General features: G+C 44.9%; 1 protein-coding gene across 3 annotated transcripts in view; it reads left to right on the top strand.

The window, feature by feature from the left end:
* LOC146813789 (cap-specific mRNA (nucleoside-2'-O-)-methyltransferase 1-like) overlaps positions 1-12,870 on the top strand; it is a 944,292-nt gene extending 931,422 nt beyond the window's left edge. For all 3 annotated transcript variants that reach the window (XM_085610252.1, XM_085610251.1, XM_085610253.1), the window contains one exon: positions 10,697-12,870. In XM_085610252.1, coding sequence (XP_085466378.1) covers positions 10,697-10,835 — 139 coding nt within the window. In that variant the 3' untranslated portion in view covers positions 10,836-12,870. The remainder of the gene's footprint in view (positions 1-10,696) is intronic.
* The last annotated feature ends 1,874 nt before the right edge of the window (positions 12,871-14,744 follow it).

Here is a 14,744-nt window from a genome sequence, read left to right as displayed (position 1 = left end):
AGAGCAGTCTTAGGCTAAACTCTGTATGGCATGTGAAGCCAGCTGTTATACCATTATAATCCCTTGAATACCAAATGAAAGGACACCACACCAGGTATATATCAAATTAGAATGTATTAATTCTGACATATACCCTCAGCACTCTTTATGAGTTCAGAGGTCTAAGCACCACAATTTCTTAAGTAGCATACGTTAAGTTACACAGGAAAAATACAGTTAGGCTCAGGGGCCACGCAAACCATATACTAAGAAAGTGGTATAAGTACCACGTCACGAACAGTGAGTAGGCCTAGGGCCTAGGGAATCGCTGGGGCTACACTAGCCTACCAATAGTTAGGAAGTGGGAGGCCCACGGGAAGCGTGTGCAGTGTGGAAACACATATGCGGGTTACATTAAAGTCAATGGGAATGTAGCAGTTAGAAATAGGAAGAATAAGGACACTCGGGGTTGGAGCTTCTCAATCCCCAGAGCACAACTTCGAGAATGCTTCAGAAGCTGCGCTGGAAGCTACTCGCCAATTTTCCCAGGTAGCTGGTCCCACGTCTCTCGTCGCCTCCACGGATCTCAGCTTGGCTGTGGATGTGGATCAGGGTCAGAGAAGTCTGGAGGTCAAGGCCCTGGTCGGGCTCTGCAGTCGGTTCCTCGTAGAACTTAGGCAAAGCAAACGGCAGGTCGCTTGTTGGTGCCTGTTTGCACAGGGTGGCCACTCCTTGGCCACAAGGGAGATTCTTCAGTCTTCTTGTCGTCGAATGTCGAAGGTCCAGAGTTTCGTGTCTAGTTTCAGTTCAGGATAATCCAAAGTCCTAGGGACTCAGCTCCCACTCTTATACTAATCTTGGGGGCTGGGTTACCTGCTAGGTGCCTCCTATGGGTGGGACCAGGGAGGGGGGTGGTTACACCCCCTTCCCTTTGTCCAGTTTCGCCCCTCGCTGGAAGGACTCCCAGCAGCAGGAGGTCAGACTTGTGTCCGTGGCAGCAGCAGCATCCATTTTGTGATGCTGGGGCTCTGGTTAACTTTAACCGGGTAGTAAGATTTTAACATGTCTTCTCCCTCTAGAAGGGGGGAATACTACCCTCATCGCCAGAAATGGTGTGGGGGTAGTAGTCCAAAGTGTTAGACACCTTACACAACATGTTTTGATAAAGCCAAACCATAGTTACCATAACCGCGAGGATTATAAGGCACTTTAAGAGTATATTGTATGCTATATCATAGAACAGCTATAAGGACATGGTTCCGAAAGCTGCAGACAGGCTCTGCTCATGCTAGAGCACCATCTCACATGTTACCAAGCACTCTGCCTTCAGGATTGTTAAGGCCTGCCATAGGAGTGGCTGAAAGGTTACCCATGTGTCTATATATAAGGTAGGTATAGGAATACTTTACCTAAGCAAGGGGTGATTAAACGACCTTGCCCCAGCTGAGTGATCAGCCAGTTGTGTCATGATGGGAGGCCAGCCAAGGGTGGCATAATACATGCTGCAGCCCCTGGTAGGCCTAGGGTACACCCATGCCCTGGGTACCTAAGGTACACTGTACAGGGCCCTATAAGGTGATCCTTACCAATTGGGTTATGTACCTAAAGTACATAGTATGAATTTAGAGAGAGAACAGCTGGGCTGTGGGTCTGATTAGCAGGCCCACAGCCACATATAAGTCGAAAACCAGTGAAGCAAAAGCAAAAAGTGGGGGGTGACCATAGGAAGCAGACCCTACTCTCCCACAATATAGATTTAGGCGGGCTCTCAGCGGTGGCAGCTCTCCCTTAGCTGCAGCGGCCCACACGGATCCAGCGAAAGGTTTGAATATACAGATTTAGGCGGGCTCTCAGCAGCGGCAGCTCTCTTAGCTGCAGCGGCCCACACAGGTTTAGCAAGAAGGTTCAAAGGTTCAGAGGCCTTACTCAACTGGTGCATGAACCCACTCACACGGCAGGTCATACTTTGGACCTTCTTTTTACCAATCGGCCCGAGATAACTGTACTATCCCCTGTTCCACTATTATGGACCGATCATTATCTCTTAAATTTTTTAATTCCAAATATGTTAAGAAAAAATAAGCCCTTGAAAACGGATCTTTCTTGGCGAAGACCTTGGCATAAAGTAACCTTGCCTCTCTTTTTAGAACACTTCCCCCGTGACCTAATTAGCTCTGATCAAAACGTAAACCAGACGCTACACACTCTGGAGGAAGCAGTCTTAACTGTGCTGGACACAATTGTCCCGCCGGCATTGGTAAAGACCAAGATAAGAACTGCCCCATGATTTACGGATCAGCTCAGAGTCACAAAGACTATGTGTCGTGTAGCGGAACGTAAATGGCGTAAGAGTAAATGCTCTGAGGACCACACCAGTTATAAAGAAGCTCACTATAGCTATATGTTGGAAATCAAAATGGCAAGAAAACTGTTCCTTACTAACAGGATAAATAAGGCAGGCAATTCCACTAAGGAGCTTTATAAGGTCCTGAAAGAATTTACCATCCCTAGGAACCTGCCGTCCGTACCCGTCTCACAACATTGGGTGGACTCCCTTTCCAACTTTTTTAAAGAAATTTTTTTAACCATCCATCAATCCTTGACTTTTAATGTCAATAGTTTGGATTTAGTCAACGAGCCCGATGCCCACACGGCCCCGTCCCATCTTTTTGATGAATTTACTGAGGTCGATCCTACATCAGTCCTAAAAGCCTTGCAAAAGATAAAATCCGGTTCCCCCACTGATTTGATCCCTCCTAAACTACTTGTAATGATTTCCCCTGCATTGGTTGACAACATTACAGACCTTTTTAACAAATCACTAGCAGAAGCTGTTTTTCTCTCAAGATGGAAGACCGCCCACGTGAAGCCTATTTTGAAAAAGCCCACGCCCGATCCAATTCTTCTCTCCAACTATCGTCCAATCTCCCTACTCCCCTATTTTGGGAAAGTATTGGAATCTCTTGCCAATCAGCAACTTGTTGCTCATTTGGAGAGTTACAATTTATTAGACCCCTCCCAGTCTGGGTTTAGAGCGGCTCACAGCACTGAGACGGCACTGGTCGAAGTCACAGACAACATCAGGCGGGCTCTGGATAGACATCAATCGGTAATTCTCGTACCCCTCGACCTGTCGGCCGCATTTGACACCATCTCTCACTGCACTTTAATACATCGGCTGTGGGAGATTGGTGTCAGTGGCAAGGCCCTGAACTGGTTCAGAAGCTATCTCTCAGACCGTAACACCATTGTTCAGTCGGGACTCCTCTACAAGATCAGTCCCGATGGGTGTTCCACAGGGTTCCATTCTGAGTCCTACTCTCTTCAATCTTTATATGACTCCACTGGCCCCAGTGATTAGAGCATACGGATTTGATGTCATATCGTACGCCGATGACACTCAGATCACGGTCACACTGGGTCCTGACCCGAATGAAACCATGGTGTGTTTTAAAAACTGTATGTCCCACATCAACAGGTGGATGAAAAACAACCATCTTCAACTGAACGGTACAAAGTCTGAGATCATGCTTTTTGGGAAAGCGCCAGAACACTGGTCTTCAGAATGGTGGCCCGTCGACCTTGGTGCCTGTCCTGTCCCCAAAGAGGTGGTCCGTAACCTGGGCTTTTACATGGACAATCAATTGTCCATGAGGGCCCAGGTTAACCATAATGTCAGTTCATGTTTCGGAATAATGCGCACACTGCGTAAAGTTTTCAAATGGATCCCCGTGGAAGCCAGAAAACCTTTGCTTCAGGGTTTGATCACTAATCGGATGGACTATGGTAACGCACTCCTACAGTCCATCAATGAAACCTTTTTAAACAAACTCCAGACTCTACAAAACATTGCGGATAAAATGATTCTGAACCTCCCTCATCGATCTTCTTCTGCTCCATGTCTTAGAGCGCTACACTGGCTTCCAGTGAGAAAGCGCATTCTCTTTAAGGTCTTATGCCTTACGCATAAATATCTTTACGGGAAGAAACCACAATACTGGTCCAGAAAACTCTATTGGTACAAGCCTCAGAGGGCACTGAGGTCCAGTACTAAGTCCTTGCTTATCCCCTTCAGAATATACACCACCAGACAGGGTGGTAGATCTTTTTCCTACTTAGCCCCGGCTTCCTGGAACAAATTGCCAGCTGACCTACGATCCACTCCCATTCTAGGGTGCTTTCGAAATAAGCTTAAGACATGGTTATTCAACCAGTAATCTTCCCCAGGTCTTCTCCTCTCCCAGCCGCTGCCAGCACCATGAGACTCTTCGGAGTGATATGTTTTGCGCTATAGAAGTGCCTATGACTTGACTTGACTTGACAGAGTCAGGTGGGCACTCGGCGGCGGCAGCTCTCCCTTAGCTGCAGCGGCCCGCACAGGTTCAGCGTAAGTTTAGAAAGTCTCAATTCTGATTCAGGCAGGCTCTCAGCGGTGGCAGCTCTCTATTAGCTGCAGCGGCCCGCACAGGTTTAGCAAAAGTTCAGAAGCGCCCAGTCCGCGGTCCTCGCAGTAGAACTAGAGGCTCCGGATTACTCGACGGAGGCCTCACCTGCAAGCAGAACTCCTTGCACAGGAACTCCGACGGCGGACGGGGTGAAGTCTAATGTCCCTGAGACTTCTGCAGGAGGCGCTCTCGATTTAGGTCCTCTGGTAGTTTCTTCGGCAAGCTTGATGAAAGTTGAAAAGTCCTTTCCTCTGTTCACTCGTACAGATTTTTGTCTTGACATCCAGAAGGAACACACTTGGCCAAAGTTCCAGCGCAGCATTTTATACCTAAAAAAAGTCTTTGTTCTTTAAGGCTGCAAATCACTGACTCAGGTCAGAACCAGTTCGGTGGGGTCGGGGAGCACTTGGTTTACGAGGCGACATCCTGCCCTTTCAGAATGAGGGGGTCTGCTATCAGACACTCAGTGGGAGGTGGAGCCATCATTCACCTTGCCAGGCACGGCCCTGCTCGGATCAAAGAGTAACCCCTAACCATGCTCCGAATACCGATCTCTCTCCAGCCAGGTCTGAACCAGCTGGCCCTGCTGCTCCAAAACCAGACAGTCAATACACATACACGCAACAGCCTAGTTTTCAGCAAAGGTATTTGCAATATATAAACGGTCCTTACTAAAAGGTGCCCCTCAATGTCCTGAGCATATACATATCAAACTTGAGGGTCCTATCAGGTTCCTGGGGCCCGATAGGATGATAGAAAGCAATCTTTAACCGGCCCATCCTGGCCTATGAGAATGGATCGTTTCGCAGTAGCGACAGTGAAATGGAAGGTAACTCACTATTGAAACAGGCTACACCGATGTAGGTATTATAGTTATCCTTATTCATACAGTCATTTATATACAGGGAGCATTTGCGCTGTGGCACTGAGTAGCAGTGGCACGGCGCACAGAACACCTAAATCCAGCCACTATAAAAGATAGGGAGAGTAGAGAGGAAGGGAGACACACGCCAATGAAATGAAATGAAATGAAAAATGAAATGAAATGAAATGAAATGAAAAATGAAATGAAATGAAATGAAAAAGAATTTCTAAAGCGCATGGCTGCCCTTGAGCGTCCCAGCGCTACGTGTACACACAGACAGACCTCCTCTGAGCCGCATCCAGAGATGTTAGTCATTCTGGGGGAAAAGGAACGTTTTAAGGGATTTTCGGAATCTGGTCAAGCTAGGTTCTTTCCTCATTGATGTTGGGAGGGAGTTCCATAGCTGACCCGCGTTTATTGAAAAGCGGCGTCCTCCGGTCCTTGTTCTTTTTGCTCTCGGGATAGCTACCAGGTTTTCCTCGCCAGAGCGGAGCGTTCGTGCTGATTTGTAAGGGCGGATCAGATCTCTGAGGATCGGAGGGCCTGTGCCTTGGAGGACTCTGAACACTGTACAGAGCGCTTTGAATTTCACTCTCGCTCTTATGGGCAGCCAATGGAGCGCTTTCAAGGCCGGTTTTGCTGACGTTCTTCTGGGTGTGTTCGTCAGCAGTCTTGCAGCTGCATTCTGTGCCCTCTGGAGCACGTTCAAGGTGTATTCCGGTGCAGCCAGGAAAAGGGCGTTGTTATAATCCAGTCTTGACAGAATAAGGCCCTGTACCAGCAATTTCCTAGAGTCTAATGGGAGTAAGGGCATAACTTTCCGTATTGAGCGGAGCAGCCCATAGCAACACCCTGCAGTTTTTTTCGCCTGAGTGTGCATCGACAGTTCCGGTTCAAGCCAGACGCCGAGACTTTTTATGGATCCCTTCGGGGTCGGAGGATCTCCTAAACAAGTCGGCCACATACATTTGGGGAGGGAGGTGCAGAGATTTCCCAGCAACATCACCTCGGTTTTGGAGGCATTAAGCTTGAGTCTTGAGTCGGCCATCCATGCCATGATGTTAGTAAGGCAGGCGGCAAACTTCTCACCATGGCTTTCTGCGAGCGAGAGCGAAACAATCAATTGGGTGTCATCCGCGTACGTTGCGAGTTTCACTCCAAAGGGTGCGACCTCCCCCTCCAGTGGGGCCATGTAGACGTTAAAAAGCGTAGGGCTCAGTGAAGAGCCCTGCGGGACACCACACTGAAGGGGGGTGGGCACTGATCTATTGTTGCCCTCGCACACTTGATATGTTCGATCACTCAAGAATGACATTAGCCAGGTGAGCGCCAGGCCTCTTACTCCCAGCTCCTCCAACCGGTGGATCAAGATCTTGTGATCCACCGTGTCAAATGCCGCGCTCAGATCCAGGAGGACCAGGGCTGCTGATCCTCCTGAATCTAAGATGCACCTGCCCTCTTCTACCATGGTGATCAGCGCCGAGTCAGTGCCTTGACCGGGCCGAAAGCCAGTCTGGGTGTGCCGTAACAACTCGTTAGATTCCAAAAAGGACGAGAGTTGCCGGTTAACCCATTTCTCAGCAATCTTTCCCATCCCTGGCAGTAAGGAAATTGGCCGAAAGTTGGACAAATCGGTGGGGTCAAGCCCCGCTTTTTTTAGCAGGGCTTTTACTATAGCCTGCTTCCAACTGGGGGGGACCTTGGCGGCGGCAAAGGAAGCAGGTTTAACACATCCCATCCCTCAAAAGAAGAGGAGAAACTACACTCCTCGACCTTAAAAAGAGCATTGTTGGTGTACCTTGACCGCACAAGAGAATTTCAGGTGGATCGTCAACATTTCGTGGGTTATATGGGAGAAAAGAAAGGGAAAGGGGTACAGAAAAGTACCACTTCACAATGGATTGTCCTGTGCATTAAGATCTGCTACGCATTGGCCTAGAAACAGCACCCTGAATGCGTGCGGGCTCACTCTACCAGAGCCAAAGCTGTGACCACTGCGTTAGCTGGATATCTGTCAGGCAGTGATGTGGGCTTCCTTGCACACTTTCAGAAAATATTACTGCTTGTACAGTCAGGTCTCTCATGATGGGCACTTTGCCCGCTCGGTCCTACAGGATTTCTTGATTTAATCTTATTTGCAGGCCCACATCCGGAGAGGTATTGCTTGGGAATATGTGGCTGGAAGTCTCTATCAATTAAACAAGTTACTTCTGTAACGCCTTATCTGGTAGAGACTATATCTAGCTGAAGATTTCTTACTGACCCTCCCATAGTCCCTGCTCTGCGAGCCTGTTCAGATATTGGGGCACCCTTTTCAGGGCCTTAATTTTTTCCCACACCAGTGGTCATTTCTCGTCGTAGTTCTGTGTTCTTGGCGTGAAAAGTCATAAAAGCAACTGACGTCAGTGCACAATGGTGGCCCTTGATGGGTACCGGATAGTTACTTCTGGCACAGACAACACTCTATTTCCATGCTTAGCTGTTGGGATACTTTAAAGTAGGTCATTGAAGTTCAAAATGAGTTAGATTTTTTCTTGTGCTGTTTGTAGCTTTCACATGACGGGGGAGACTGGCCTTCAATAGTAGGGATCAAGAAGGTGATTTCTAAAACTGTGTTTGTAACCCTACTGTTGGGGGTGCTCCTTATATTAAACAATGACTTGATTTCTCCACTCAATAGATTAGGACTTAGATCAGTCCTTCAGCTGTTTAAGTGCCAATGGACCATAAATTATAGTAGTATAGACCTTATAGTAAATCTGATTCTTAAACTAAAAAGAGAAAATTTAAAAAATACGTTCTTCCCTGGACTTTAGGGAGTAATGGACTTCTCAATGGGAGAGTGTTGGTAAATATGGACTTTAAAAAAGGTAAAACTACTTCCAGACTAAATAGTGTTTCTTTTAGCCTCTCCTCAGCATAGACAGTCTTGTCCTTCTGCCAGTTGGGACAATCCCTCATTAAAAGAAGCAACTATTGGCAGAAAAATATCTAGAAAGGGTTTGGCAAATTGGCTATGCCCCCTGAGGCTAGAACTGAGCTATAGATGGCCCCAAATTTATACAAAAATGGTGGTAGAATCTGCTATGGCTAGTTTCTTTGCAAATAGGATCTAATACATCTGAAGAGACATTTTCAGTTGTACCCTTGCTATCTTCTTCATGGTCTAGCCAGACCTTTGAGCATATACAGAAGAGATATGTGAGAATCTGGCAGCTCTGCCTAATAGTGTTTGTTGTCCGACTGGAGTGACAGACTCTGATGCAGTCTCCAGTTTGCCTTCTGAGGTTCGGAAGCCCATGCTCTCTTATTTCAAACAGTTAACTCCTGAGAAGTGTATGGATCTAGCTAATTCTGTCACATCACCATCACCTCTGTACCCTATTCCTGCAAAGTTTTAGAAAGCTCTCTGTATAGCTAAACCTCTTTTGGACATCTGTAAAAAGTCCATCGCTTTGGTGAAAAAAGGTCCTGGTTGTTTCACTGCTGAAGAAGGCCAGTGCTGACTCTGCCACCTTGAGCAACTTGCGTCCCATATCACTTATGCCAATTGCTATAAAAATCTTGGCAATGTCTTCAATAGGCAAGTTTGTGGAGCAGCACAACATATTCACTCAGGTGCAGTCAGGCCCTGGTATCTATTTTGTATCACCGTTAGCTGTCAGCAAACAAGGGCATTTGGCTGCACTTGTAGTGTTAAATCTGTCTGTCACTTTCGATGCGGTGTCCCATGATAGATTTCATCTATGGTGGGCAGAGATAAGCAGCTGTGGCCCAGGGGTTACTTGGAGAGTAGATGTCAGGTTGTTCATTGCTCCCATTTCGTTCTGGGTTTCAGAATGCACAGCAGGTCATTCCATAAGGCTCCTCAGGGAGCCCTACTCTTTAACATATGCATACTTCCTTTGGCCCAGCTGAAATGGTCATACAGGGTCAATTTTATAAACTATTATGACGACACCCAAATACTAATATCTATTGATAGCACTGTGTCAATCCTCTATGCTCTCTTTCATTACTGAATGGTAGCTGTGGCCTCCTGACTGTCACAAACCTCCATGAAATTCAATGCAGATAAGACAGAAGTGTGCTGGTTTGTTCTGGTGGCTGCCTGTCCTCTACCATACTTAAAATGTTTTGTCCAGACTCATTAGCCTTTGATCGCCCTCTGGCCGATGTGGTACGTAATAAAGATTTCCATCTGGAGAATAATCTGTCCCTTACCAGCCAGGCCAACCATCTATCCACAGATTGCTTCTTTCTCTTACGAGTATTGCACAAAATCGTACCTTTCTTGTCTTCATCTGCACGACCGTTTGTGGTTCACACAACTACTATTAGGTGCTTGGACTATTGTTGTTTTTTATTCCTTGGCTCACTAGCAGGGCTCTTAAAACAGCTGCAACGCGTTCAGTATGCCACTGCTAGACTGACCTTACAGTGGTTGCACTTAATATCTGCCTCTGCAGTAATCAATTCTCCACATTAGTTACAGCTGGTCAGAAGTGTTCGGTTCAGTTCCTTGTGCTGGGTCCAATGGGCCTTCTATGGAAAAGGCACTTAGTTATCTCCAAGAGAAGTTTATTCACTACACTCCTGCCTGCAAGGTTTTTTGGCATTTTTTGGATAACCATCTAGTTGTTGTACCTAAATAACAGGTGATACTTAGTGGCCTGCCTGACCAAGAGCACTACCTTCTTCAGGGTTTCCCCTTCTGGTAATTAATACCAGATGCAATATTATCACCCACATGTATGCATTTGCACTTGCATTCTTAAATATTTCCTTTTACACCTGTAAAGTACTTTTTATATGGGAAAATGCCTTCCTCCAAACCTCTTTTCCCACTTACCTTATCCGCTTAAGTGTACAGATTGACTGTAAAGCATAGATATGCAGAGGTTTTGTGGATTGGGTCTTATTAAGAACATTGTACTTGTAGGAAGCTAAGACTCTAGCTTGTTAACAGTAATGATTTTTTACGAAAGCCAGGTTTAACTTTTTCAGGAGTCTCCTGATGTAAAGATGATTGGGATCTGCCTGGGGTTTGGTTTTCAACCATTTTTGAGTAAGCCCCAATAGTTAACCTCATTGTCTGCATAGGTGCTATATCTCTCATTTATTGTTCTCTTGTAGGAGGAAAAAACATCACAACAACAAATGCAAATGTCATCCAAAGGATGTGGTGCTCTGACAACTACTTCAGTTAGCCCCAGTTGTATGATTGGTGCCGGACAATAAATTGTGACTGTTTGATACCTGTAGCTATGCAAACTGTTCGTAATGTGTCCAAAGTTGTGGCTGAAGCATTCATTTCCTGGATCCCATTACTCTGTGCTTTCTAGAAGTTACTACTTCAACTCTTTTTAGTTGTTGTTTTCACTAGCCTTTCTTTCTTGTATTTCAGCATTTGCTTTGGAGAGCGTCTCTTCTGGGAGTGGGGAGAAGGCGTCCGACTTCATGACTCTCAGAAGCACGATCCAACTTCAGATAGACCCTCCAAGGACAGAGTCTTGGCTTTTATTCACGAACACCTAAATAACTGAGCCGAGGTCTGGTTGGGACCACACAAGGTCTTCTCCTCCAGCAAAGAATGCTAGTCTTGGAGAAATTGGAAAGCATTGGTATCTTTTAGCAGTTCTGGGGAACTGACTCTTGACTCACACGGAGGAGCATGGGTGGTTTAAAAACTCAAGTGAGAGCAGTGTGTGATTTATGCAAAATGGAAATCCAAAAATGGCCTCTGCAGCCGGTAGTGAGGGGAGTCCCATGTCGCATGGCTTCAGTAAAAAACACTTCCAGAGGATTTTCCGCTTGACGACTGATGGGGCCGGATTCTTGACTACCTGATTATCTCCAAGAATCTACTCAGGTCGCCAGGATCTTTTTATCTGCTAAATAGTGTAGGAAATATAATTATCAAAACATAATCACTGAAATTAGATTTCATCTGAAAAGGACCACTGACTCCGAATCTAAAATATATCGGATTTTATTACAACCAGAAATAACTGAACATACAGACACCTTAATACAAGGTGTAGAAGATAAATGGGCACTAATACAAATGCGAGCCTACGTAGGATTCTCATCCGACTCAAAACAAAAAGAATCACTGACTCCAAAAGCAGTAAGAAAGCGAAGGTTAAGCCAATATCCAAATTAGGAATCATTAGTCTAAAAGGAAAAGAAAACGTTAGTCTATCCCTACTCTAACTCTAAGGTGACATCCCTACTTAACATTTCCCTTCACAGGCAAGAGAATTAAAGGTGTCAGAAGTGAAGACTTCCTAAAAAGTACATTCACTTAGTCAGAGCTCGATCTAAGATGCTCTTTCTAGCTTCCCGTCTAAACCTCAACTGCTCAACCCACGGGGCACTGTCCCTAATACAAAACCCCAAAAACGTAGAACATGCCCTTTGGCACCCCTCTTCAGCCAGGTCTTCTTCCAGTACTTTTCCTACAAATTTGTCCAGCTTCCAACGACGGTTAGCTTGACCTTGGGTCCCAGGCACCTTCTCCGCTGAAAGTATCATCCTCACATTCCAACGTACTCCCCTGTCGGCTTCTCGTAGCATCCTAACTCCTAAACAAAGACCTAGTCTCACTAACGAGCTAAATGTCCTTGCACCTGCAACAGAAACATGGGAACGAAAAACATTTCACGCCTCTAAGATTTTACATCTCCCTGCAACCCAAAGCCTTTACCAAGGGAAACCATTTTCGGCCTACAACGTTTAGCTAACATAAGAAAATTAACAGGCCTTTCTCTTTAAACGTATATGCGATCAAACCTTTACACTGTTAAACACACTACTAAATCACACTCCAAGCATTAGTTCATTATCCCCATGTAGAGGAATAAGCAACCTACACGTTTAACTAACATGGCACACGTTTAACCTAACACCTTGCATTTCATAGACTAATCATTATACATTTACTAAATACATTCACGATAATCTGCAACGTTACTCTTCAAGAAAAGCATTATTACATTTCTAATCACTTCTATGTTAAACGATTACTGCAATACATTTCTATGGCACGTCTTAGCTTACACTGATTAATATGCGGGTGCTGACTAACGGTGAATATGATGCACCCCTACAAATTTCAGAATAACATGACACTCTATCATGACCTTAAAATGGGTCTAGACCTCTGTGTGACCGTACTAAGGGACATTTGTGATGATGCTTAACTTAGGTCGCTCTGCCAGTGTTTTTTTTAATTATTCGTCTGTGATGAAGGTCATCCCCTTTTATACCCCCATGTCCAAAAGAAGAGAGAAAAAGACGTTACTTTGTGAATGGTGCTGATTAGAAAGAAGAGGCGAACATGATGCATTGTGGTTTGGCTGCCTACACATTTCAGCCCGGGTGAAGTTATGAGCTGAAGGCATTGCAAAACCTACAACACATTATCATACTTCCATAGGGGTACTTGCCAGAGGCACTAAAAAGCTTAGAGTGACTTGTTCACTGTCTTTAAATAAAAGATAAAAGCCCCTTATTTATGGATTTGAAATCAGGATCTCTTTTGCACTATAAATGTTTACTTATTGCGTACTACATAAAGTGCAGTCTGCTTTTCATTGTAGACTTTTTTCAGCTAGTGGTTGTGCTTAGAGAAGCAGTTTTTGACTGCGAGACTTTGAAAAGCTATTTGCAAGTTGTGTTTGTATTTTTAATGTTGCACTTTGCGAAACCCTGGTATTGTTTATGCGTCATGCCTTTGTTTTGTTCAACTAAACCACCATGTTATATGAAATACTCAGACTCACTTAGTAAGTACAGTTTTCAGGCATCGGTATCTTTAAACTGCATGTTTTGGGGTGATTAGTTTAGAAAGAAGATTTTCATTTGATCCTCCTGCTTGGCCACCTGCATCTGAAATTTTCTTTTCACTTCAAGCAATCTTAATTCCTCATCCTACAGCAAAAAGTGCTAGCGGGGTGCAGGAGGGTAAAGGCTGCATTTAGCAGATGTATGACTGGATTGCTTTCCAATAGATAACACCATCATGGAGCAAGTGTGCTTAGTGTTAACAGAACACTGGTTTAATAAGCAGCAAGACTGTTCTTACTGTATCACCCATATGATCTCTATATATGTATAGGTTCCATTTCTTTAACATAAATGTGTGTGGTAGTAGGACACATGTACCAATTCTTCTTGCTTGCCATTCCGACTCCCTATGCTTCACTTTCTTTCTTCAACCGCTACATATCAGTCCTCTTTTTCACGATGTGCTATTCTTGCGTTTTCTTTGGTCATACCTTTGGCTTTTGCACTCCTTTACACACATATACCTAGTTTGTGTCTGTAATGCTGCTGGCCTGATAGCCTGGGTGTGACTGTAAACACTAGAACTTCCTTCTTAAGTTTACTTATTCACTGCTTCTCCATCTTAGCAATTTCCTCCCTCCAGCCCTTAGTTGCATTTTGTGTAGAAAAACAGAGGTCTTTGAGGCCTCAAAAACAATTGCGCCCTTATTTGTATAACCTCCTTTTCTGTCCATGTTGTCTCTTCAGAAAGGTGGTCCAGACAATCAAGAAAAGGCTTACTGAATTGGTCATCAGTGGTTTCACTCAAAATGGGTGGCAAATACTTAGTACAGAACACCAGAGCTGGCTCAAACATTAAACCAAAACCTATTCAAACCAGCACCTTTTTCAAAACACCCTGAAGGCTGAAATGCATTAGGGTTCATTCCGAGGTGCCTATGAACTGTTGAATTCTGCCAGAGCACATGCTGTTTGCGGTTTGAGCACACTTTATAAATTACCAATGTGAAAATGCGTTTTGCACATCAGCCTGATAGCTGGGGTTTGCCGAAGAGTGCCTCTGGGTAAAGAACTTTGGGAGACCCCTGAGGTGTAAACAGAGGTACCATGTCAGCCCACCCCTCATGTGCTGCTGGCACCTACAAAAGCAGGCGAAGTTTCCAAATTAATCTGTGACGTTGGTGGCACCATACATGTTATATTAAAGGACCCGGATCTCTGTAAAAAATTTGCATCAGACAATAGATGACCATTCTTAAGAGTACAATTGCAGTTTGGATGGCAAAGTTGATTGCAGTTCTCCAATTTACACATAGGGAACACCTTCTCTTCCATAATTGCCCATGATGGATACCCTAGAACAGTTGACTTCTCTGGACTCCCCACTCAATCATTACTGGAATCCAGGGACCCACACTGAATCATTATTGGAATACGGGGACGCCCACTGAGTCATTATTGGAATTCGGAGACCCTGGCCTAAGAAATTTCGATGATTTAAACCACAAAACAATACAATCAAAGACTGCAACAAGCAATCATCAAACAAGTACACAAATGATTAAATATTTTATTGAATTCATAAACAAACATTTAAAAAACTTTTAATGGTACGGGTGGAGCTTTTCAAAATTCAGTTGGGGCCACCCATCATTCATACTTTG

This window comes from Triturus cristatus, chromosome 6, assembly GCF_964204655.1.
Source record: "Triturus cristatus chromosome 6, aTriCri1.1, whole genome shotgun sequence".
In the NCBI taxonomy this organism is placed as follows: Eukaryota; Metazoa; Chordata; class Amphibia; order Caudata; family Salamandridae; genus Triturus; species Triturus cristatus.
The sequence above is the reverse complement of the archived record's forward strand: the minus strand, read 5'-3'. Positions and strand labels throughout refer to the sequence as shown.